Consider the following 24,960-nt stretch of genomic DNA (forward strand, 5'->3'; position numbering starts at 1 on the left):
GCCCTGGCCTGGCCCGCCCGCGCCTGCCGCGCCGCCCGCGGTCACTCTCAGTCCGTCTAAGGACGCGGATAGAGGAGGATAGAAGGGGCGGAGCGGCTTGATAGAAGCACTGGTGGATAGAAAAAAGCGCGCTTGTCGCACCGGCGTGGTGAGTACAGTGAGTTCCCGCTCCAGCTGTTGGGTCGCCTATCTCGGACTATCTATCTCTAGGCTCGGCCGGCTCGGGCTGTTGTGGCCAATTGTGGCCATAAACCAGGACTTATTGGTAATCTGCCGGCAGTGCGCGCGCTCGCTGTCTAGCGACTCGATCGCTTTTAAAAGACGCCCCGGTGTGCAGTGCGCCGGTGTTTGGTGAAGTGAGTGTACCCACATGATTGGTGGGGTGAGTGTACCCAAGTCGACCGAGTGTACCGATCTTCCTTATCTCCCGTACCTGCCGCGCTGTGTGTCTAGAGCGACACATCTCACGCCGGGGCCTCACTTTTATACGCGTTTAGGCCCCTGGTGCGCGGCGGCGGTTGCTTTCACCTTGACTTACCCGCCCCACAGTGGGCGTCCAAAACTCCAGACCTCTTTTGAGCTCCAGAGTCGCTAAATGGGACTTGAACTGTACGTGTGACCCTACCAATGGATTGCTCTCCGAACGAGGAATCCAATGGTTGGGTCACACGTACGGTTCGAGTCCCATTTAGCGACTCTAGAGCTCAAAACGCGTTTGAAGTTTTGCCGCCTCCACCGATCTTCTTGCCCACTGTGCGCGCCTGCGAGGTACAAAAGCTGCTCCCGCTACATGGCCAGATGCGTGGGCGTATGTACCCGGTCTACCGAGAAAACCACTCCTCTCAGTAGGGACGCCCCGTCACGTGCTGGTGTATCACCGACATGGCCGGGCGGGCCCGAAAGCCAGACGATCATTTGTGGTCCAGGCATCAATCGCAATCGCCTGCGAGGTAGGCCAGCTTCTCGTCCCGCAACACTCCTGCGTGGAGACGGTGGCCTACCTCGCCCCTGCGAGGACGACAGGGGCGAGGTAGGCCACCGTCCCCACACCTGTGTCTTGCGTGCCGGGTCAGTGGCCTACCTCACAGGCGCTCCAGGCGTCCAACGCTGAAAACCACAACTGCACAGAATGTAATAGAGTTTGCAGTGAAGGCAGCAGTCGGTATTCTTCGTGTGGCTACCCTAGGCAGGGATGGCGGGACGGCCCGCACGTCTCCCTGGTTTACTGTGGAAGCCAGATCTGGTTCCATTGACGTCAGCCACTCAACGAGCCCGGCCCAGGCTGTTTGCCAGATCTGGCCTCGGTCGGCGCGTTGGCGTCAGCAACAAGCCAGATCTGGTTTCTCGGAACCAGCAGGCCAGATCTGGTTTGATCCGGCTCTCGTTGGCAACAAGGTGCGACGGGCCAGACCCGCACCGGCGGGGCGGCCAGATCTGGGGCTGACGCAGGCAGTCGTCAGCCGAGCGATTCAGAAGCGCGGCTCGTCGCTCTGTCTCTCTCACACCCACAGGGAGAGCCCCTCGAGGGCGACAGAGACAGAGCGACGAAACGACACTTCGCTTTGCTCTTTTCCGCGGCGTTGGCGTTTCGCGCCGCCCACCTGGCGCTCTGTCTCTCTCGCACTCGTGGGGCGCTCGATGTGGGTATGAGAGAGACAGAGACAGATGCCAAACTCTGTGCGAAATGAGCCTGTTGGTCGAGGCCCCCCGGGGCCCGGCGCGGCTGGGCGGGCGGGGGGGGGGGGGCCTCGCGGGGCGTTAGATAATGCCTCCTCCTTCCTATACCTTCCTCTGGCTTGCCTGACCTGGCCTCCTTGGCTGTCGCTGCACTGCCGCCGCCAGTGGGCTGCCACCAGTCCGCGGCACCGCGCTGTCCACGCGACGCAACGCGACGACGAGTCCAGACTCTGCTGCACGCACCGCGCCTCCCCCGCCGCCTGCAAGGTCAGCGACACTCCGCACGGCCACCGCACAGTGGATTTGCCAGAAGACTGGCGCCGCCGGCCAAAGCTCCAGAAGCGTTTTGAGCTCCAGAGTCGCTAAATGCATTTTAGTCCCATGGGACTCGAACCGAACGTGTGACCCCACCAATAGAATGCTCTCCGAACGAGGAATTCATTGGTGGGGTCACACGTTCGGTTCGAGTCCTATTTAGCGACTCTGGAGCTCAGAACGCGTCCGGGATTTTGACCGCCTCCACCGGTCTTCTGGCCCGCTGTGCACCGCGGACACGGCGGACACACCCCACGGCGCTGGCCGTGCATTGCCCTGGCCCGGCGCGACGTCACCGAGGCCATAATCTTGCCCCGCCTGCCGGACGATGCCCAAGAGCAGCGTCTGTCTCTCTCGCACCCCTACGGGACGCCCCGCGAGTGCGACAGAGAGGCGAAAAGGCTCCGCGGAATGAGTGTGGCGATGCCTGCGTCGCGCACCACGCGCACTGCGAGCAGCGTGGCGTGCACCCGCACCCCGCCCGTTCCGGGTCAGCGTTTGTGTCTGGACGTCGGCGCGGCTTCGCGCAAGGCTTCGCGGCTAGCCGGGCTAGCCGACTTTGTTGTCGTTGTCACTGCACTGTCTGTCAGTACTGCCCTGGCACTGCCTCGCCGTCCCGAGGCCTTGACTCCGAACGCGGGGACGGGCCTTCCTCACTGTTCCCCACTGTCCGTCCAGTACGGTGCACTGTGCAGTGCCACCGTGAACGCCCGTAAACGGGGATAATTGGAATTGGAAACACCGAGGGCACACGCTCGCGTCGCGAGGTGTTGCCCTCTCCCCTCGGCGTTTCGAAATCAGTTTCTTCATTCTTCTACGCGTGTTTCGAATCCTGGGTGAATTTCTGTGCTCGGGCTTACTAAACGAACCGGAGGCCTCTCCCTCCCCCTGACTTCCCTCTGCACTCGGCACGTTCGAAAATTGGCGCGCAAATTATCCCGCGTCGCACTGGTGCCAACATACAATTTATTGATTATTATTTTTAGCGGTGTCTGAGGAGTCACAAGGTCACGAGGATCGGCACGTTTGACTACTCGTTCTCTGAGTACGTCCTCTTTTCTGTTCTTGCAGTTCAACAAGAGCAGACTAGACGACCCAGAAACGCGTCACCGCGTCGTCTGCTGGTGCGTTGTTGTTGTTGTTAGGGTTGTTGTTTTCTGAAGCCCCTTCTGCCACCTCCCCTTCCCCTTCGCATCAGCTGTTGTTGTTTTGAAAGTGAATTGCCTTTCACAGTATTCTACTGCGACGATTTTTATCGTGATGTCATCCCTCGTTTCTTCTCCGTGGCTTCATGTCATGAGAGTCCTGCCGGACATCGATTAAATTTGCCTTGTCAGAGGTTAACTGCTTTTTAAAATATGCATTCACTTTGTGGCAATCCCATTTATTTCCCTGGTGTGATGTTTGTGTTTCCAGACTTTGAATTGGTGCATTAATCCGTCCGTGGGAAATGGGTCGAGAAGGAGGCTTTCAATTCGCCATAGACCGGGGCGGCACTTTCACCGACATCTATGCAAGATGCCCTGGCGGAAAGATTCGAGTGATGAAGTTGCTGTCGGTGGATCCCTCCAACTACCAAGATGCGCCCAGGGAAGGCATTCGCAGGATACTGGAACAGGTTTATATTGCATCAAAATAAATAAACGAGCAGACACACATTTTTCTATAATATTTCTCATGGTGAAAATTATTTTTAAACAGGAGCTTGGGAAAAAAATGCCTGCTAACGAACCTGTTGATGGAAGCCATATTGACTGGATACGGATGGGAACAACTGTTGCGACCAATGCTCTTTTGGAGCGTAAAGGAGAACGCATGGCATTGGTCATTACCAAGGGTTTCAAAGACGTTTTGTATATCGGCAATCAAGCTCGGCCTAAAATCTTTGATCTGGTACTCACTTTATTTTCAAATAATCTCTAATTGTTTAATTTCCTGTACCTTCATGCTTTCATGTCTCATTTTTTTTCTCCAGTCCATTACTGTGCCAGAGGTATTGTATTCTGAAGTAGTTGAAGTTGATGCTAGAGTGGTACCTGCTCAAGAAGACCGATGTCAACTCGGAGAGGAGTCTCGTAGCTGGGCACGAATAGCAAGCACAACAGGAGATAAACTCTTGGTTGCCAAAGAGCCTGACCTTGAATCTCTCAAGCCAAAGCTTCAAAATCTGCTTGACAATGGAATCACTAGCTTGGCTGTTGTGCTCATGCACTCTTACATGTGATTATTCTTCATGTTTTCTTATTTTATTTTGAACTTGTTAATATCTGTTAGCTTCCAGAAAGCAATCATATCATTTTATGTCCAGGCACAAAGATCATGAGCTGGCTATTGGAAAATTAGCCACAAAATTGGGATTTAGCCACGTATCACTTTCTCATCAAGTTATGCCTATGGTTCGTATTGTGTCAAGAGGTTTTACAGCTTGTGCTGATGCTTATCTGACTCCTCACATCAAGAAATATGTGCAGGTATTTCTTGATTCTTCATTATCATTTTTTTGTGGGTATTTTGTATTATGGGACTAGCAATAATTTTTTTAAAATTATTTTCCTAGGGGTTTGTTGCTGGATTTAAAAATAACTTAGATGGTGTGAATGTGCTGTTCATGCAAAGTGATGGAGGTCTTACACCAATGGATATGTACGATTATTTTTTTTTTCAATTTCATAATAATTTTAGCTGTTTTATATAAAATATAATCTTTTTTTTTTTTTAAATAGGTTTATTGGATCAAGAGCAATTTTGTCTGGACCCGCTGGAGGTGTTGTTGGGTATGCAGTCACTTCGTATCACCTAGAAGGGTCCTCTGACAAAGAAAGGCTACCTGTAATTGGATTTGACATGGGCGGTACATCCACTGATGTCAGTCGATATGCTGGACACTATGAGCATGTATTTGAAGCAACCACAGCTGGCATCACTGTTCAAGCTCCCCAAGTATGAAAGGAAAAAGATGACCATATATTTTGTAATATTTTTCCTTAGAGAGGTCAATTTTACAATTTTCACTATTTGTTTGGTCAATGTTGTGTTGTTTTTTTCCAGTTGGATGTGAACACAGTAGCTGCTGGTGGGGGCTCAATGCTTTTCTTCCGCTCTGGCCTATTTGTAGTGGGACCTGAATCTGCTGGGGCCCACCCTGGGCCGGTTTGCTACCGCAAAGGTGGACCACTGACGGTTACTGATGCAAACTTGTGTTTGGGAAGATTGTTACCAGAATATTTCCCAAAGATCTTTGGACCAACCGAAGACCAGCCTCTTGATAGGGAGCAAACTATTGCAGCCTTTCAAGCACTATCCTCTGAGGTAAATGAGCATCGTTTCAAATGACTGTGGCATTGTAATGTGTTGGATTTTTTTTTCATAGTACCGTAAATACTCTTTCAGGTGAATCAATTTTTATCAAAAAGTCAAGAAGATATCTCAAATAAGAAAATGTCAATGAATGAAGTTGCTATGGGTTTTATAAATGTAGCAAATGAAGCTATGTGCCGTCCCATCCGCGCATTGACTCAGGCCAAAGGATATGACACTAGTAGACATGTTTTGGCATGCTTTGGAGGAGCAGGGGGCCAACATGCTTGTGCAATTGCTCGGTCTCTCGGAATGAGCAAAGTTCGAGTCCACAAATATGCTGGTATTTTGTCTGCATATGGTATGGCTCTTGCGGATGTTGTCCATGAAGCTCAAGAGCCGTGTTCCCTAAAGTACACATCAGGTAAATTTGTTTCTTGTAATTTTTTTAATATACTTATTTAGGCTAAATTGACCACAATTGTCATGTTCTACTTTTACAGAAAATTTTGCATCAATTGATGTAAGGCTTTTAGCCTTGACCAAAACCTGTGAGCAAGAATTGGAAAAGCAAGGTTTTACTAGTGATCAAATCGAAACTGAGCCTTACCTGCATCTTCGTTACAACGGAACTGATTGTGCTCTAATGTGTGGTCCAGCTGTTGCTGCCAAGGACAAAAGTTCTTTGTGCACTAATGGGGACTTTATGCAGACCTTCCTCAAGAGATACCAAATGGAATTTGGATTTGTGTTAACTGGAAGAGATGTTGTGGTGGATGACATAAGAGTGAGAGGGGTTGGGAAATCATTCCCTTCTGAAGAGATTCCCATTGATGTGGAAGAATCATCACCTGAGGCTGAGAAGGTTTGTTCAAGCAGCTTTTTTTAGTTTTCAAAGAGTGAGAGTGGGATTGTTAAAGCTTCACTGTTTATGTTCCATTTTTTTGCTTCAGGAAACACAAGTCTACTTTAGTGGTGGCTTCATGTCAACAAGTGTCTACCACCTTGAGAGATTAAAGGCAGGCCATAAAATAAGTGGCCCTGCTATAATTATGGATAAATTAAGTACCATTCTTGTTGAGCCAGATTGCATAGCAGTGGTGACAAAAACAGGCAATCTTGAAATAACGATTGGTACTGGAATGGTCAATCAAGTTGGACCCGAGTTAGACTCAATTCAACTCAGTATTTTTTCTCACCGTTTCATGAGTATTGCAGAGCAGATGGGACGGTTAGTCTCTAGTTCAGGATTGTACATTAGAACAAACCCAATCGTATCTATTTGAGTGTCTTGATAATTCTTTTGCTGACAGTGTGCTTCAAAGAACAGCCATTTCCACTAACATCAAAGAGCGCTTGGATTTTTCCTGTGCTCTGTTTGGTCCTGATGGTGGTTTGGTGTCCAATGCTCCTCACATTCCAGTACACCTTGGTGCAATGCAGGAAACTGTCCAATATCAGGTGAGAAAAAATTAACTTTTAAAATGAACAATTTAGTTTATTAATGAAAAATCAACAAACCAATGTAAACTAAGTATATATTAATGTATATTACAACAACACTGTTTTGGGGAAAAATGTTTCAAGTTGCGTCGAAGAGGAGGTGATCTTCAGGATGGCGATGTGATACTGTCCAACCATCCGTCTGCAGGGGGCTCCCATCTCCCCGACTTCACTGTCATCACCCCTGTTTTTCGAAAGTTTGTATTTTTTATTTACTAGATGTGCAAAATCAAGAGTACAGCAGAAGCTCACATCAAGTTCAATTTGTAATTTTGCAGAGGCTCTCCACGAGCAATATTCTTTGTGGCATCTCGTGGACACCACGCTGATATTGGTGGCATCACCCCAGGTTCAATGCCTCCACACTCAAAGTCTCTTCTGGAGGAAGGCGCAACTTTCAAAAGCTTCTTGCTTGTCCGCAATGGAGAATTCCGGGAGCAACGTCTCATAGAGAGATTGATGGCCCCTGGATCCGTGCCTGGGAGCTCTGGCACACGGAATCTGCAGGACAATCTGTCTGATCTCAGAGCTCAAATTGCTGCCAATCAAAAGGTCTCTATCTACAACTTTTGGCTCTGTCTGATAGCAGACATGCCTATTTTCTGGTATTTTTAATTTCTCATGAATTGATTTTGTAGGGCTCTCATCTAGTCAATGAGCTTATTGACCAATATGGGTTAGTGGTGGTGCAAGCATACATGGCGTACATTCAAAGTAATGCTGAAGTTGCTGTTCGCAACATGCTGAGAGAAATTGGCAAGCGCTCATTGGAAATGACTGGGAAGACTGTTCTGTCTGCATATGACTGCATGGATGATGGTTCGCCCATCAAATTGACTGTGAATATAGATTTAGAGCAAGGTTCAGCTCTGTGTGATTTTACGTAAGTATACTAACTGCCCTATTTGTCATCCTTAAGTGTTTCTTATTTTAGATAGTTCTATTCTCTGTACTATTATGTTTCAGGGGTTCTGGATATGAAGTGTGGGGCAACTGCAATGCTCCCAGAGCTATCACCCTGTCTGCTCTGATTTATTGCTTACGTTGCATGGTTGGTCATGATGTTCCTCTCAACCAGGTGAGCAAAATATTTCAAGGTAGACCAGCAATAATATTTTTGGAACCCTAATGGTAGTGCAGAGCCCTCAAAATACCCAATTGTTGGGTTCATTTCTTAGAAATTCAGTGACCTGCCCTGTCTGAAGGTCATTTATTAATTATTATTATTTTGCAGGGTTGCCTTGCACCTATTAAAGTTGTGATTCCAAAAGGATCAATCCTAGATCCTTCAGAAACGGCAGCGGTAGTTGGGGGTAACGTCCTTACATCTCAGCGAATTGTTGATGTTGTTCTTAAGGCCTTTGATGTCTGTGCCGCATCCCAGGGCTGTATGAATAATGTCACTTTTGGTGAAGAAGGCTATGGTTACTATGAAACTGTGGGTGGAGGTGCAGGAGCTGTGAGTTCTCCATTTCCTGGCTGATAATTTTCAAATCTACTTGGTTTCTTAGAAAATTATAAAATTATCTGTTGTCTAGGGACCTGGTTGGAATGGGCGAAGTGGTGTTCATACTCATATGACCAACACACGGATAACTGATCCAGAAATCTTGGAGCAAAGATATCCTGTAATCCTCCGCAAATTTGGACTTCGGCCTAATTCTGGAGGACTGGGACAATTCAGAGGAGGTGATGGCATTTTACGTGAACTTCAGTTCAGAAGAAATATGACCTTGTCCATCTTGACTGAACGACGTGTGTTTGCCCCATATGGTTTACATGGTTAGTTTAGGTTTCAAAGCTCAATTTTTATTATCACCCAAGTATCTTCTTTAAATACTTTAACATTTTTTCAGGAGGTGGAGATGGTCAAAAAGGATTAAATTTGATGCTCAAAGCAGACGGTCGTGTGATTTACCTAGGATCTAAGACTGCGATTAATGTTGAGCCTGGGGTAGGTCTTCATTTAGTTGAATGTTTGTTTCTTGTTGATATAGATATAGGGTAAGGAAACTTCCTAATGATTTACTCTGTTGAACAGGATGTCTTCCAGCTGAACGCTCCAGGGGGCGGAGGATATGGACCATCTGATAAAGATGGTAAGCCTTTGGTGCAACAGAACAACAAGCACATTGAACGTGGAAGTGTCTTCGAATACCAACAAGCACAATTATCGGTCTAAAGTTTGTTTAAACACTGCTTGTAAAATGTTTATTGAAAGACAAAGATGTACCTGAACCAAGTCCAGAATCATTGCTTGCTTTGGGTTGATTGATGTGATTAACCCAAGGTGAAGCAGCCAAAACCTTGTGATCATTTGTTTTACTGTTAATATGTGAGGAATTTCACTTGTTTTATCTTGCAACTGGAAGAAACCAGACTGCGATTTCTGTTTTTAGCTTTTGTTGTTGTTTTGACTTACCACAAATTTTATTTTACTGTTGTTTGGATAAAATTTGAATCTTTATGCAGTACTATGCTATATTGTTTTAAATGTCATTATTGGGTAAAACTCATTTTTAAGAAAGAACTTTTAGGCAAAATCAAATCAATTCATTTATCCCTATTATTTTCTTTGTAATTAACACAGCTTAGAGATATTGTTAAAATTGAATAAAACAAATTTCCATAAAAGACCTTGAATTATATTCTCAAAACTTCATCCTCCAACATGATTATGCTAAAATTTGTCATTGAACTGCTTGCATATCACAATTAATTCCAAGTATCACATTTAAGTTAAAGAGACCATTCCGCCACAATGTGAGAACCACAACCAATACAATTAATAACTAGAAGAACCTAGAGAGAGATGTGAACAGAGATGTGATTTAACACAAAGCAGATTGCACTTCGCTCTATCTTGTGCAAAAATTTGAATTTTATCTAGAATTACATTTTTTAACTTTTCTATGAAGTATTGAAACCTTAAGAAAAAGGATTAGTAATGCGCCGAATGATGCCAGGCCCATCCCACATGCCTTTGAGCATGAGATTCCAGTAAATAGCTGGCATGACATGCTTCTTAAGTTCATAGTTGATCCTGGATTCCTTTCTTTGATCGAATGGTAGTGTTTCAACAGGCTTCTTGTCATAATCAAATTCAGCTAAAATGAGAGAGCCATATCCAGTGACTAGAGGACAGGATGTGTAGCCATTGTATTTGCTCTCCAATGGTTTCCCACTAAGAGCATTGGATAAATTTCTTGCAATGATACCCAATTGCCCAGCTGGATAAAATTAAATAGCTAAAGTTAATAGATTGAAATTAAATATATTACACAAACTTTTGAATTTATCTACGCTCTTACCAATAGCTGCACCAGTTTTTGATGTGGGGAGACTAGAACAATCCCCAAAGCTGAAAATGTTGCTAAATTTAACATGTTGTAAAGTTTCCTTGTTCACATTGACCCAGCCAGCAGCATCCGCCAGGTCCTTAGTTTGGGCAAGGACTGAAGGTGGGCCTTGCGGTGGAGTTACATGCAAAAAAGAAAACTGAAATTGAGAGTAATAAAAAAATCAGACTAATACCACAACTAGTATTTTTTTAAAAAAAGCAAATGGAATACACCACATACTTCCAGTGTAGATTGTTTCTTTGAATCCATGTTCACAAAGGTTGCAGTTTTGTTAAGATGATCCACTTTAACTAGGTCTTCTTTCAAAGCAACATCTATTCCCCTCTTTTCAGCTACTTTAAACAGGACTTTCTCATAGTGGGGACTTGGAAAGTAGACAGCTGCACCAGTTCTGTATAGGAAGTTGGCATCCTTTCTTTTGCCGGCCTGAGACGCAACAATGATTAATAAAATGTAGTGAGACTAAATGCGGTGAGGCCGCATGCAGTTCTCTCAAACAGAAAAAATGTTTCCCATAAGTACCTTTCTCAGGAGGTGTTCGGACAGATAAGCTGCTTTCTGTGGAGCTCCACCACATTTAATTGGTGTGCTGGGGCAGGTGAAGACAGCATTTCCTTTTGAAAATAATTCTAGTTCCTTGAATGTTTTGGAGACATATTTTGGTGAATAGTTTGTTGCAACACCAGACCCAGGAGTTTCCAGAGCTTTAAGAAGTCCTTCTACCTGTAGTAAAATAAAATAAAATCTCCTTTTATTTTAAAGAGGGGGGGGGGTTAGAGGACAAAACTCAAACAGTTACTAGAAAAATATTTCCAAACCTTGTCAAAATTGAGCTGGAGGCCTAAGCTCAAAACAAGCATATCATATTTGATACTAGATCCATTCTTAGTTCTGACCACATTTTCAGTTGGGGAAAAAGATACTGCTTCATCCTTTATCCACAAAGCATCTTTTGGAAGAACTGATCCCATGGGCTTGACAGTACTTTCAAGAGAGCACACACCCCCACCAACTAGAGTGAAGAGAGGCTGGTAATAGTGCACCTGTATCATAAAACTCAAAACTATGAGTTCAATTAAGCTCGAATGATGTGTAAACACATCAGTAACTCACTCAAGTTGCTTACATCAGCCGGATCCAGAATTACAACTTTACCACGGCCCAACTTGGAGGCAAACTTAGCAGCGAGAGAGCAGCCTGCTGAGCCGCCACCAACAATAAGTAGCTGACAGCTGTAAAAATTTATTTTTGTTATGACTGGTTACAGGAACAACGCAGTTCACCGACAGCTAAGCAAAGTACCTCTGATTCTGATTTCCGACAGGAGAGTGACTTTGGTATCGGCATTCTTGGATGGGCTTAGGCACTGCACACAGCTGTGAGCTTGACTTCCGCACCGCAGTCCTCAGCATCATAGTTGACTTCAACCGGTCTGAAACAAGCAGAAAGAAACATTAAAACAAAAGTGCCGCACGAGCACGAAACTTAAAAGTGACTGAATAGGGATGAGAGGGTCCTTGAGTGGGTCACACAAACTGGATGAATGGAATGAATGACTTTGAATCAGAATACTGAAACGCAGTTAGTTCCAAGACATGAAATAAATTCAGGCAAAGCTAAATTGTTCAAAACAAAAGGAGAACAACAAGTAACGACATAACCTAGCACGGGGACAATAAATCAGGACAGTAGAGTGAAAACCGATCTGACAGCTCTCCCGGATCGTCGCATCTGGACTGACAAGTCAGAAAGTCTCAGTTCAAACATGCAACAGCAATGACGTGAGCAGTGAAGAGTGAACTCATTGCTAGTGAGTAATGAGAGGTGAAACGAGCTGGCAGTTGTCAAACATCACACCGCCCCGACACCATACTCACCACCACCAGAACCACCGTGCAGACGACGTGATACGTCAAGTTCAGCACTCAGTACCGTCACTAGCCCTGATATGCCTGATGACCCGCAGCAGACGACACGACAGATTAGCGGCGGATCAGCGCGGGTCGCAGGGTTCTGTCACCTGTCAACTGCTGCTGCTGCTTGCTGCAGCGGCAACATAGGAGTACGAAGGGTTGCCCACCCGCCAGGGGATCAGCGCGCTACTCCGGAGCAGGATGAAAGTAGGCTGCATGCCGATTCCGGATTTCGTCGCTCTGTCTCCCTCGCACCCCAGGGGAAGCCCCATTCGCGTGAGAGACGAATAGAATTTCCGGCATCATGCTGCAGGTGCGTGCCGGCGGCTGCAGGGCTCTCCACTTTCCAGCGCACCGCAAGGACATGCCTCTCCACTCAAGAACAGCAAGGTTCGTACAAATGGAGAAGGTCAGGTTTTTTTTTGAAGATTTTTTTGGCTCATCCTCCACCTCTCCTCAATGTGCTCCAAGGCTGCGATTTCGTTAAACAGGAAAGGCTGGGAAAGGATAGGCCCCGTCTTGGTTGCCTATCCACAGGGCCGCAGGGGCTCGTGGAAAAAGTTGCCTACTTCCCTCGATTCACTCGCAAACAGGAAGTGCAAATGCCCGGTCCTGTCTAAGCTCATCGTGTTCTATCCACTGCTAGCTTCTCCCCGGGGCAGAGAGGAGGGTGACAACGCGACAACGAAGTGGAACTCGAGCCAGCTCACCATTCGGTCATTGGAATGGAGTCGCCCTGGTCGAAACCTAGACCACTCTGACGTCGAAATGACTTGCCCGTTGGCCCTGAAAGGGAAGGAGGGACGGAGTCTCTCCAAGAGTGAGGCGTGAGGCGTACCTCCACTCCGGGCTGCCGTCGTGGCCGTCGTGGCCCGTGGCGTGGCCCGGCCCCGGCAAGCGCGGTCGGAGCCGAGCTTCGAGACCGAGCCGAGCCGAGGCAGCACCTCACTTCCCTCCCCCTTCCCCCAGCCCCCCCGCGGCGCCGCCGTGCCATGAGCGCGAGCGGCGAGCGCGGGTTGCGGCTTGGCTTCTTGGACTTGGACTCGTCGGCTCAGTCTGTGTTGGCCCCGCCGCCCCGCCTGCCCGCTGCCGCTCGGCCCAGGCACCAGGCTCCCAGGAGGCAGCGCTTTCGAACCTGCCTCCGAGTCCTGCCGTGACAGTGCCGAAGTCCGGCCCGAAAGCCGAAAGCAGCCGAAAGCCGAACGCCCCAAGAGGCAAAGTGCCGCTGAGTGTTTTGTTGGTGCTGTGACGGCGATCGGCGTTGAGAGGTGAGTGTGCACCGTAGGCAGTAGGCCGTTGGCATGGCGGGGTTTATTCACCTTCAACCGGAGGCGGAGGCCCGGCTTCGCGCTGCTTCGCGCTTCGCCCGGCTTGCTTGGCTGGAGGCGGCTCGAGGTTGCTGTCACCACCTGCACACTGATTCAGAGAGTCGTTTTCGTCGCGCTGGGCGAGAGCGAGGGAGACAGAGCGACGAAAACGACTCTCTGAATCAGTGTACTGCCCGGCGTTCGCAAGACTTGCTCGAGGGTCGTCGCGCACGGAGGGAGCAAGTCGCAGAACACGGCTGCAATCTGCAAGCTGGGGCGGCTGGCGCAAGTCCGCCTCCAGGCGGCCTGGCCCTGGCGGCCCCAAGCCTTCCAGGCTCTCGAGGCCGTCTCCGTCAGGCAGGCTCGGCCCAGCTCGGCCAGGCTGCGCGGCTGCGCCTTCACCGGTGGCCTCTTCGCTTGCTTCGCTTGCACCGCTCACGGCCGGCGCTGGCGGCCTGGCGCTTGGAGCGGCCGGTGGAGGTGGGGCCGGTGGGGCCGGTGGGGCCGCAGGAGGCCGCCCAGTCCCTTATTTCGAAAGGGGCACCACGCAAGAAGTGGAAAGGGGAGGGAGGGGTGGGGGGAGGGGGGAATGAGCGGCACACGCCAATGCATCCAGGAATGAATTGATGAATGATTGAGTACACGAAGACGGTTGAAGCCCCCAATAAATGATGAATGAATGAAAAAAATCGATGAATGAATGCTGAATTAATAGACGAATGAATGGACACATGACGGAATTGATGGGTGAATGAACAAATGAATGGACAAATGACCGAATTGATGTGCGACTGAGTTGATGAATGAATGAATGAATGAATGAATGAATGAATGAATGAATGAATGAATGAATGAATGACTGAATGAATGAATGAATGAATGAATGAATGAATGAATGAATGAATGAATGGAATATTTCACGGCTTAATCAATGACTGACAGACCCAACCTCAAATGATACGGATGATACGATGCAAGAGAGTGAGAATGAACCGGCGAACGGTTCTGAAGTGAAGGGTAGCAAAGGTCTCAATTTGTGCTCCTACCCCCAGTTGGACTTCCCTCTCGACGGTGTCGGGTCCAGACGGCGGGCGGGTTTTCAGTAGTGGGGGGGGGGGGCAGGTAGAGAAAAGGGAGAGGGGGATTTAAACGCGCGTAGTCGAAGTCGTGTCGCGTGTAAAAGTGACGGAGGAGTCGCCCCAGGAAGCGGCCCGGGCCCGACTCGGGCGGCGGCAGGCGGGTAGCAGACTGAGTCGTTTTCGTCGGGGCGTCCCGTGTAGGTGCGAGAGAGACAGAGCGGCGGGCGCCTCAGCTCGACGCGCACGACGCGGCCGGCATGTCGTTTGGGCAGGGAAGGGAAGGACTTTGCACTGCGGGCCTTGCGCCTCGCGCAGCTTGGGGCCGCACAGTGGGCCAGAAGACCGGTGGAGGCGGCAAAAATTCTAGACGCGCTTTGAGGTCCAGAGCCGCTAAATGGGACTCGAACCGAACGTGTGACCCCCACCAATGGATTCCTCGTCCTGAGAGCAATCCATTGGTGGGGTCGCACGTTCGGTTCGAATCCCATTTAGCGGCCCCGAGTTCAAAACGCGTAGAATTGTAGCCGCCGCCGCGGCCGGTCTTCTGGCCCACTGTGGGCCGAGAGCCGGGCTGGCTTGGCGGCGCTTGGCGGGGACACCGCGTCAGGCCGTCAGGCCGTCAGGCGGAGGCAACTCTGCAAGACGAGGAGAAGAAAAAAAGCGCTTGTGCGTGCTGGCGGTGCTGGCGGTGCTGGCGGTGCTGACGTCGTGGTCGCGGTTCGTCGTGTTCGGCGGCAGGTCACTAGCGCGGCCGGCAGACTGTCTCTCTCGCACTCACGGGGCGCCCCGAAAAAAAAAGAAGTGCATCGCTGGGCTAGAAATGTCTTACTTACAGTGTGCGCGCGCCCAAGGCAAGGCGGTACCTCTTCGGACAAAAGGTCAACATTTATCAATCGATAAAATAACGTCCAAAAAAGAAGGAGGTGCGTGATATCTATCGCGTCGCATCTGTTCCGTTCCCAGCCGTCTATCTGGGTGAGCGGCGTGCGTCGGTCGCCGCCCACGACCAAAATGAGACATTAATGGCAATCGGTGTGAAAAGACTTTCCCATCTTTCTTATCACCGTGAAAATTTTGGTTGTCACTTGATGGCAAGCATCAAGGTTAACTTTCGTCACAAGAACGTCATCAAACCAACTTGCGGCTATTTTGTATACCACTTTGCGTGAGACTTTCCAGTCAGTCAGTGTACAGTGGGCCAGAAGACCGGGGTGGAGGTTGCCAAAACTCTAGACGCGTTTTGAGCTCTAGAATCCCCAAATAGGACTCGATTCGAACGCGTGACCCCACCAATGGATTGCCCTCCGAACGAGGAATCCATTGGTGGGGTCACGCGTTCGGTTCGAGTCCTGTTTAGCGACTCTGGAGCTCAAAACGCGTATTGGCCGCCTCCACCGGTCCTCTGGCCCACTGTGTACGCCTGTGAGGCGGCGTGCCTCCTAGTGGCACTCTAGGTATTGTCACGTTCGTCCCGTTTGCAAGCGGCATTGTTGTGATGGAAATGCGCTTGCTTCAAGGAGTGCCTCCCGCTCCCGTCGACGCCACTGTGACTGCGCCACTCTGTGACTACACTGATTAAGCTGCCGTTGGAGAACGTGCCAAGCATGAGCCGCGCGGCGCGTTACGCGGTGCAGCAGTCTGTTGTGTCTGTCGCTCTCGTCCCGCAGGGGTGCGAGAGAGACGAGACAAAGCGACCCTCACCTGTCCCCTTTGACCAAGCCTTTGACCAAGCCCTCGGCTCGCGCGAAGGGCTTCGCCATGCTTCGCGTTGCTTGCGGGGCGCAGTCGGTCTGGAACCGCAGTGACCTATCCATCCCTCTCCTTTCCCGGATGCGTCGGCTTGTCGCCCCCCTCCCTCTCCCCCTCCCCCTCCCCTTCCGGAGGGTGGCGGCCCCGGCGGCGGAAGGCACGGATTCGTGAGTCACTATTTGGGTCAGTCAGGAACAAGGGCGGGGCTGACGCGGGCTGACGCGGGCTGACGCGGGCTGACGGCGTGGTGCACGTGCACCGGCCTGCCGCGCGGTTCGGAAGAGTCGCTTGGTCGCTCTGTCTCTGTCGCTCGCATGGGGCTCTCCATAAGGGAGCGAGAGAGACAGCTACAAGGCGCCCTTCCGAATCGCTCGACTGGCTGGGCTGGGCTTGGCGCAGCGGGTTGGCCGGGGTCACGCCTTGCCACCTTAACATCTTCGCCTCGAGCGCCCGTCGCACAGTGGATTTGCCTTTTGAGCTCCAGAGTCGCTAAACAGGACTCGAACCGAACGAGTGACACCGCCAATGGATTCGTCGTTTGGAGAGCAATCCATTGGTGGGGTCACACGTTCGGTTCGTGTCCCGTTTAGCGACAGAGCTCAAAACGCATTCGGAATTTGAGCGCCTCCCCCGGTCTTCTGGCCCACTGTGACCTGCAAGCTAGGGTGTTGCCTACCCGTGGAGCCAGCAGCTCGTTATCGACGATAGCGGTACCTCGTTGGCTTTCAAAGGGCAACCCGACAACACGCCGCAGTTCACGGTGTGTGCCGGGAAAATCGATACCGTTTTAAGAGCCGCACTTTACTACCGCGCTGTGCACTGTCCGAAACGTCGAATGAAATCAACAAAAACAAAATCGCAGTTGTTTGTTGTGTTCACAACTAATATTTGATTGCATGGCAGCACAGTGGGCCGGGAGTCTGGTGGAGGCGGCCAAAATTCTAGACGCGTTTGAGCTGCAGAGTCGCTAAATGGGTACCGAACCGAACGTGAGACCCCGCCAATGGATTGCTCTCCGAACGAGGAGTCCATTGGTGGGGTCTCACGGTCGGTTCGAGTTTCGTTTAGCGACTCTAGAGCTCAAGACGCGTCTGTAGTTTTGGCCGCCTCCGCCGGCCTCCTGGCAGATCCACTGCGGGCTGTTCTGCTCTGTGAAAATTTGTTGTCACTTTATGACAAAAACGTGGATGATATTTTCATCACTTTGAAATGATGGCAATCTCACTACAAATTGATGACATTTTCGTCAAAGCTCCTATACTTATTGCATGGGCTTGACAAAAAGGTCGTCAATTGCTTTGATGACATTGTTGAAAGGAAAATAAGCCTTGAAATTGTCATCAAGTGACGACTCAAATTTTCACAGTGTGTCGGTGCGCCCTTCCGTTTGAAAGGCTCTCTTTTCGGCCCTTCGACCGGCCGTTCGGAGGGACGGAAGGGACAGCGGGCTCGCCCTTGGCGGGCAGTCCCTGGCAGCCCTTGGCGTCGAAGGGGTGAAGGGTGCTTATCCGTGGACAAGGAGTACGAGGCGGGTGGCGACCATCGACCGGCCGGGGGGAGCTGGCTGTGTTGGCTGTGCTGGCTGGCCAGCGAGGGGTGCCGCCCAGGTGTGGTGTTTGTGTGTGTTTGTGTGTGTGTTGTGTTTGTGTCTGTGTGTGTGTGTGTGAGTGGCGTGCATGTGTGTGTAGCCACGCGTGTCGTGCGGACTGACACAGCGTAGCGCTGGCACACGCACGCGGTGCTAATGAATGGCATAGTGCGCCCAGTTCTGACGACATGCATTCCCCCCCTCCCCCTGCCTCTAAATTCGAGTCATTTTCGTGCGTGCGCGGGGAAGGTTGGCGTGCTTGCTGGAACCGTATCCACTTCGTCGGGCGCGCACAACCATGTGCACAGTCAGTCTCGTGCGAAAGTGTCGCGGAAAGTGTACACAGCCAAAGTAAACTGGCCCACCGTGGGCCAGGCGGCCTAAACTCCATACGCGTTTTGAGCTCCAGAGTCGCTAAATGGGACTCGAACCGAACGTGTGACCCCAGCAATAGATTGCTCTCCGAAAGAGGAATCCATTGGGTTCGGTGCCACGTTCGGTTCGAGTCCTGGTTAGCGACTCTGAAGCTCAAAACGCGTCTAGAGTTTTTGCCGCCTGCTCGGCCGCCTGCTCGGCCGCCTGCGCCAGTCCTCTGGACCGGGCAGCAACAAAAAGAAAATCCGATCAAGAGCTTACTTGTTCGCGTCGATACCGAGAACATTGCAAAACGGAGAGCGCCTCCCGAGATTGGGGCTCGATGAAGCAGCCACGAGTGCGTGCGGAGCGTGCGGCGACAGCGGCCTAATCTGTGGGCGTAAGTGCGCCTGTGCTGGCGGTGCTGGCGCCCCGTTGCGGTACTCGGTGTGCTCGGTACAGTGCCGTGGCAGTGCCGTGGCAGTGCCGTATCGCAACCCCGGCCAATCCCAGCCAATCCAGCGAGATAACCCACCAACCCATTGGCCAGGCGATAACCGATCCCCTCGCCAAGTGAAGCACGGCGAAGCCTCGCCCGTCTAGAGGCCCGGCGGACTGTCGCTGCGGCCTGTTGGTGAACCTGCGACGCACGGTGGATGTGCCAGAAGACCGGCAGAGGCGGCCAAAACCGGCCAAAACTCTAGAAGCTTTTTGAGCTCCAGAGTCGCGAAACGGGACTCGAACCGAACGTGTGACCCCATCAATGGATTGCCCGTCCCAAGAGCAGGCCGTTGGTGGGGTCACACGTTCGGTTCGAGTCCCATTTAGCGACTCTGGAGCTCGAAACGCGTCTAGAGTTTTTGTCCGACTGCGCCAGTCTGTTGGCAAATCCACTGTGCGCTGTCGTGCATGCGGAATCGATCTGCCGGAGGAAAACCACTCTGGTCCTTCTAGACGGTCCTGGCTGTGCTGGCCGCGAGGTACGCCGCCGGTTCGGTTTGGGTTCGGAGATGCGTTGCGGCCTGCGGGTCGCCCGACCGGTTCCTGGCCCCCCCGGTCACCGGCCTCAAGGTCGCACCGTAACCACACGGCCTTGAAAAGCTCTTGCAGGAAGAGCAACTTTAGACAGAATCACGAAAATCTTTGAGTGGACGCAGCATTACTGGAAATCAATTGCGAGCGAGGTTTCTTACCGCAGACTTTTATTCTCCGTCCAGGCAGAGAGCCCTGCGAGTCTCACCTTGAACCGCCCCTGAACACCCAGGAGGCGATAGGAAGCAAACTTCAAATTTTGTCTGCGAATTTTTTTGAAATTGAAATGGAACTTCGAAGTTATTCAAAAATTTTGCCTCCCGAGAGTGACAGAGTTGGAAGAGATGCCTTCTCGAACGCACCCCGAGGGGTGGCTGCGGCAGTGGCAAGGCCGTGGTCAAGGCCGCGGCGTGGTCGCCGAATCTGCGGCTGCGCTGCCGCGGCCGATGATCTCTGTTGGCGGGGTGGGGTGGGGCGGGGCACTCGCGGAGCCAAGGAGGGACGGCGGGCCGCAACACTGGAAATCGTTTAATGTGACATCACATGCTCTCGTTCAAACGTGAATCGGGTATCAAACACGCACCCGGCCGTGGCACTTTTTCGTGTTTGATTATTGTGGCACGTGATTGAGTCACCAGTTATAACTTCCAGTGTGACGTCGGCTCAAATTAAAGCAATTGAACAACAAACAATTTCAAAAGAGAAAAAAGATTGGAATGCTTTAGTATGGATTCGTAAAGTTGCCAAAGTGGTCGGTTTGCGTCAATTGGCGAGCAATGAATAAGTCTTTCCAGTTTGTTTGCGTAATGTCCGGGTTCGCGGTTCGCGCCCGCTCGAGGAGGTCGTTGGAGTCCTTGCGAAGAAGGGCTCGAATTTTCACAGCGATGTGCGCCCGGATTCGGATTCCCATCGCGACTTGTCTCACAGCGTGCGTCGCACACTACACTATAAATAAAACTAACGCGGGATGGCTGTTGTTGTGGTTCCAGATCTCCGAGATGGCGGGCAAGGGCGAGGCCAAGTCGGCCCGCACGGCGGTCACCGTGGTGCTGGTGGCGGCGGCGTTCGTGTCGCTGCTGCTGGGCAAGTCCATGCTGCTGCAGGCCGGGCTGGCCGTCGTCCTGGGATGGCTGCTGACGGGCACGCGCTACCAGTGGCTCTACATCCTGCAGCACACCCTGGGCAGGGACCTCAAGTGAGTACTCTGCTTTTCGACGGTGCGCAGTGGATTTGCCAGAAGACCGGTGCAGGTGGTTGAAAATCCGGAGCGTGTGACCCCACCAATGGATTGCTCTCCGAATGAGGAATCCATTGGTGGGGTCACACGCTCGGTTCGAGTCCTGGTTAGCGACTCTGGAGCTCGAAACGCGTCTCGAGTTTTAGCCGCCTCCGCCGGTCTTCTGGCCCACTGTGTATGTAGGTGCGACGGAGCGATGCGATGCGAATGAGTCTGCTGGCCGGCATGGTGGCGGCGCTCGGTCCAGGGGAAAGCGCGATGCTGGTCCCGACGAGCCTGACTTGCCGTTTGGCGCCGTCTCCCTCGCACAGTGCGGGACGCCCCGCGACGCCCCGCGAGTGCGAGGGAGACAGAGCGACGAATCGCGGTGCCGCGTCGACCGGCCCCGCTTTCTCGCCAGCTCTTCTCTGTCGCGTTGTCGCGGGGGTTCGTCTGGAACGCAGCAGGCTCGTTCCCTGAGGCGTTTTCGTCGCCTTGTCTCTCTCGCACTCGTGGGGCGTCCCGCACTGGTGCGAGAGAGACGGAGCGACAAAAACGACTCTAGGAATCAGCGTGCAGGTCGTGCGCGCGAATTAATTAACAGAAGACTGAGTCTTTGCTCATTTCCGGTGTCCTTTGAGTAGCAGCAGAATGAGCAGGGCAGCAGAATGAGCAGGGCAGCAGAATGAGCATCAGTTTTGCCACCGACACATTGTTGGGTTGGAGCGATTCGTCTGTTCATTACGTGGCGTGTGAGTGTGTGAGTGGTGCGGTAGGGGACTTTGTGGTTCGTCGTCCGGGGCCGAGTCCGGGGCCGAGTCCGGGGCCCGTCCAGAAAGCACGTGGGGCGGCCGTCTCTGCTCCGCGTCGCGCTTTTGCAGAGACGCGTTGGTTTGCTGACGCGATGCGGCTTGCGCGGTCTGTCTGTCTGCCTGCCCGCGGGACGGGCGGACGCCGAGCTCTGTACACTGTAGCAGTGTAGGCGAGAGTGTAGGTTCCGTTTTGTGAGGTCTCAAAGTCGGACAGGGATGTTCTTCGCCCCTCCACGCGCGTCCACGTGCACAGAGTGCGTCCCTTCGAACCGCCCGACACTAGTTCCGAAAGCGGCTTAAGCGGATCGGGAGGTGATTTTCCACAAAGTGGCAACTTGTCCCTTGCACTGTTCGCGCCGCGGTCCGCGGTTCACACGGCACACTGCCAAGCCGGCGCGATTAGACCGCGCGTCCGCGGGCATAGCAAGTCCGCGCGCACCCGCGGGCGGTCGGATTAGGTGCGGTGGGCCGCCGCCGCCGCACACAGTGGGCCAGGCGGTCAAAACCCCGGACGCGTTTTGAGCTCCAGAGTCGCTAAACAAGACTCAAACCGAACATGTGACCCCACCAATGGATTCCTCGTTCGGAGAGCAATCCATTGGTGGGGTCACACGTTCGGTTCGAGTCCCATTTAGCGACTCTGGAGCTCGAAACGCGTCTAGAGTTTTGGCCGCCTCCACCGGCAAATCCACTGTGCGCGGGTTTGCCTGTACTTGGGATTGGTTTGACGCGGCGAAAAGTTCAGCCCGATGTCATATCGACCACCCACCTGGTGCGGGAGGAGTGAGCGACCCCGGCCCGCTACACCCCCCCCCCCTCCCGGTGACATCCCCGTGCAAACGCCCCCCACAGTGCGGTCACACTCTCGCTGAGCGATGCCGCATGCTCTGTCTCTCTCGCACTGCTGTGCCACGCCGCCACGCCCCACGAGTACGACAGACAGAGAGAGACACTGAGTGCGTCCACCTCGTTGCGTTGCATCGTTGTATCATAACGATGCCGTACGTTTCCAAAACACGCCGTGCGACGACACCGCCCTATCTCTGTCTGCAGACTGACTCGCTCTGTCTCTCTCGCACCCCGCCGGCTGCCCCATGAGTGCGAGGGAGACGGAACGAGCCTGCTGCAGAGGCAGTGCACTCTGAGCCACCCCATGGCGCCCCGTGACCGTTTGAGTGTTGTGGTGGGACCTCGCGCGTGTCTGGAGTCGCTGGCATTTTTTTGCGACTTGTGGTAATTGGCCAATGGAGACCGAGAGTTCCCACGCGTGCGGTGTAGCTGCGGCGCTCTCCCTCGGGACTGTAGCTCTGTCTCTCTCTCGCTCCTCCACGGGCCTACGGAACGCCCCATGAGTGCGACAGAGACGGAGTCACGAACCGTACCTTCGGAATCGGGCGCACAGTGGGTCAGAAGACCGGCGGGGGCGGCCAAAGCTCTAGACGCGTTTTCAGCTCCAGAGTCGCTAAGCAGGACTCGAACCGAGCGTGTGACCCCACCAATGGATTCCTCGTTCGAAAAGCAATCCATTGGTGGAGTCACGCGTTCAGTTCGCGTCCCATTGAGCGACTCTGGAGCTCAAAACGCGTCTAGAATTTTGGCCGCCTCCACCGGTCTTCTGGCCCACTGTGCACCCTCCCTTTCTACTCACACTTTTACCCTTGACGTGATAAACTGTACCTGCTTATCTGCCGCAGCCGTCGGCCTTGGCAAGCCAGTGCAAACAGTGCGGGCAGAGAGGGTGACAACCCCTTGCAGACCTCGCTAAAGACCCTGACACTGCAAGGGCTTTTCGTTTTACCAGACGCGTTGATGTTGGCATCGCTTGGGTACTAGGGCGCCTGGAAGGTAGGCACAAGCTCTGCCTTGCGTCTGAAAGTTGGCGAAAATCACCCCTTCCTAGGTGGACCGTGCCTGCTCAGTTGCGAGGTTACACTTAATTTTATTCTGGCGTGGTACTTTTGAACCTACTTGCCAGCAGTGCGCACTCACAGTGGCGGTAGTCGATGAGGTGCCGAAATTCCTGCCACTCTTCACGCGGCTCTCGCCTTATCTTGTCGGGGACTGATTCCGCCTGGTATCGAGCCTCTCGTCTCTCTCGCACCTCTCCGGCTTCGTTCCGCGAGTGCGAGAGAGACAGCGCGACGAGAGCGACGTGCGGAGTCATCTGTCGCGAGGCGCGTGGTGCGCGGCCCGGCCCGGCTGGACCGAAGGGCTGCTTGCGCCTTGCGGCTCGCCACCGCACAGTGGATTTGCCAGAAGACCGGCGGAGGCCGATAAAACTCCAGACGCGTTTTGAGCTCCAGAGTCGCTGAGCAGGACTCGAACCGAGCGTGTGACCCCACCAATGGATTGCTCTCCTAACGAGGAATCCATTGGTGGGGTCAACGTTCAGTTCCAGTCCCATTAAGCGACTCTGGAGCTCAAAGCGCGTCTTGAATTTTGGCCGCCTCCACCGGTCTTCTGGCCTACTGTGCGCTCGCTCTACAAGTCCACGTCCAATTTCTTTTATTCAAAAATGTTGCCGTCAGCGGGCACGCGGCGAAGCCTTTCTTTTGCTTCTGTTTCCCCGCCTCGTCTCATAGTCCAAGTCTGGGCCCTGGGCGTGGCCGGCGGGGCTGGCTGGTGCCGCCGCACCGCCTCTTGCAAAACGCTCCTCCTGACTGGCGGGCCTACTGCCTGGGCAGCCCCGGCCTCAGGCCCGGCCTGGGCTTGACGGTGTACACTTGTACAGTGTACCTGCCGGGACTCGATCCGACTATATTCCGGTCAAGTTCTCACACGCCGCACTTTGCCTTGAATGGGCTACGCGTCACGGGGACCGTCCCTTGTGCACGTCTGTCTGTCTGCTTGTCTGTCTGTCTGCTGTCTGTCTGCTCGTCTGTCTGTCTGTCTGTCTGTCTGTCTGTCTGTCTGTCTGTCTGTCTGTCTGTCTGTCTGCCTGCTCGTCTTATCGGCCCGTCGTTTGGCGCTAGTGTCACGTTTGGCGTTGCCGCGTTGCGATATCGCCTAGGCAACGCGCGGCAAACAGATTGCAACGTGCCGCCGCTGCCGCTCCGCCCAGGTTGATGGACAGGCTCGACAGGGCGCTTCCCCGGCTTCCCCGCACACCGTGCGTCCTTGGGACCGATGGTGTTGACGCAGTGCCGTTTTGACACCCACCCACCCGAGCGGCGCTTTGTCGCTTTGTCTCTCTCGCACCCGCACGGGACTCCCCATGAGTGCGAGAGAGAGAGAGAGCGAGGTGCATCCCGGCGGCGTGTTGTCGGGGTCCTGGCCGGTCCTGGCTGGAGTCCGCCGGCTGGCCGCACAGTGTGCCAGAAGACCGGTGGAGGTACCTCCACGTGGTCGAAACTCTGGGCGCGTTTTGAGCTCCAGAGTTGCTAAACAGGACTCGAACCGAACGTGGGACCCCACCAATGGATTCGTCGTTTGGAGAGCAATCGATTGATGGGGTCACACGTTCGGTTCGAGTCCTGTTTAGCGACTCTGGAGCTCAAAACGCGTCCGGGGTTTGGCCGCCTCCACCGGTCTTCTGGCAAATCCACTGTGCGGCCGGCAGCCTCGCGTGTTGGCGGCGGGTCCTGGAGAGTCCTGCCGCCGCGCGAGGACAGCCAGGAGCGCTGCCTGCTTGGCGTCGCGGCCAAAGTCCAAGGCTGTCGCGCGACGCCGCCAGGGCGCCGCCAGGACGCCGCCTCCTCGCCGGAGGCCGAAGGGAAGATCGCATCGAAGCTTTCGGCGGCGCACTGCGCGTGGATT

General features: G+C 52.8%; 3 protein-coding genes across 15 annotated transcripts in view; 2 read left to right on the forward strand and 1 right to left on the reverse strand.

The window, feature by feature from the left end:
• Nucleotides 1–9,426, forward strand: LOC117654465 (5-oxoprolinase). Of its 6 annotated transcripts, XM_034401110.1 has the most exons (21): nt 3,099–3,116; nt 3,226–3,331; nt 3,409–3,610; nt 3,694–3,885; nt 3,968–4,212; nt 4,301–4,463; nt 4,550–4,635; nt 4,716–4,932; nt 5,041–5,301; nt 5,383–5,713; nt 5,793–6,154; nt 6,243–6,520; nt 6,603–6,750; nt 6,877–6,989; nt 7,071–7,344; nt 7,431–7,675; nt 7,759–7,870; nt 8,027–8,251; nt 8,331–8,574; nt 8,649–8,746; nt 8,834–8,974. In XM_034401110.1, the coding sequence occupies exons 3-21, from the start codon at nt 3,443–3,445 to the stop codon at nt 8,972–8,974; spliced, it is 3,903 nt and encodes a 1,300-aa protein (XP_034257001.1). In that variant the 5' UTR covers nt 3,099–3,116; nt 3,226–3,331; nt 3,409–3,442. The 6 variants fall into 6 exon arrangements, with proteins under 6 accessions (XP_034257002.1, XP_034257003.1, XP_034257005.1 ...); XM_034401111.1 differs by lacking the exons at nt 3,099–3,116; nt 3,226–3,331 and adding an exon at nt 1–148; XM_034401112.1 differs by lacking the exons at nt 3,099–3,116; nt 3,226–3,331 and adding an exon at nt 1,883–1,944.
• Nucleotides 9,416–18,565, reverse strand: LOC117654469 (sulfide:quinone oxidoreductase, mitochondrial). 8 transcript variants are annotated; one of them, XM_034401121.1, is made up of 8 exons: nt 18,427–18,565; nt 11,457–11,586; nt 11,281–11,386; nt 10,973–11,197; nt 10,677–10,877; nt 10,374–10,580; nt 10,104–10,290; nt 9,416–10,022 (listed from the first exon to the last, which is right to left on the reverse strand). In XM_034401121.1, the coding sequence occupies exons 1-8, from the start codon at nt 18,449–18,451 to the stop codon at nt 9,721–9,723; spliced, it is 1,383 nt and encodes a 460-aa protein (XP_034257012.1). In that variant the 5' UTR covers nt 18,452–18,565; the 3' UTR covers nt 9,416–9,720. The 8 variants fall into 8 exon arrangements, with proteins under 8 accessions (XP_034257012.1, XP_034257019.1, XP_034257015.1 ...); XM_034401128.1 differs by lacking the exon at nt 18,427–18,565 and adding an exon at nt 12,906–12,960; XM_034401124.1 differs by lacking the exon at nt 18,427–18,565 and adding an exon at nt 12,778–12,916.
• LOC117654467 (long-chain fatty acid transport protein 4-like) overlaps nt 13,104–24,960 on the forward strand; it is a 17,568-nt gene continuing 5,711 nt past the window's right edge. The window contains exons 1-2 of the mRNA XM_034401118.1: nt 13,104–13,335; nt 20,166–20,371. Of these exons, the coding sequence (XP_034257009.1) occupies nt 20,175–20,371 (197 nt within the window). The 5' untranslated portion in view covers nt 13,104–13,335; nt 20,166–20,174. The remainder of the gene's footprint in view (nt 13,336–20,165; nt 20,372–24,960) is intronic.

Source organism: Thrips palmi, unplaced genomic scaffold, assembly GCF_012932325.1.
Source record: "Thrips palmi isolate BJ-2018 unplaced genomic scaffold, TpBJ-2018v1 HiC_scaffold_10, whole genome shotgun sequence".
NCBI lineage: Eukaryota > Metazoa > Arthropoda > Insecta > Thysanoptera > Thripidae > Thrips > Thrips palmi.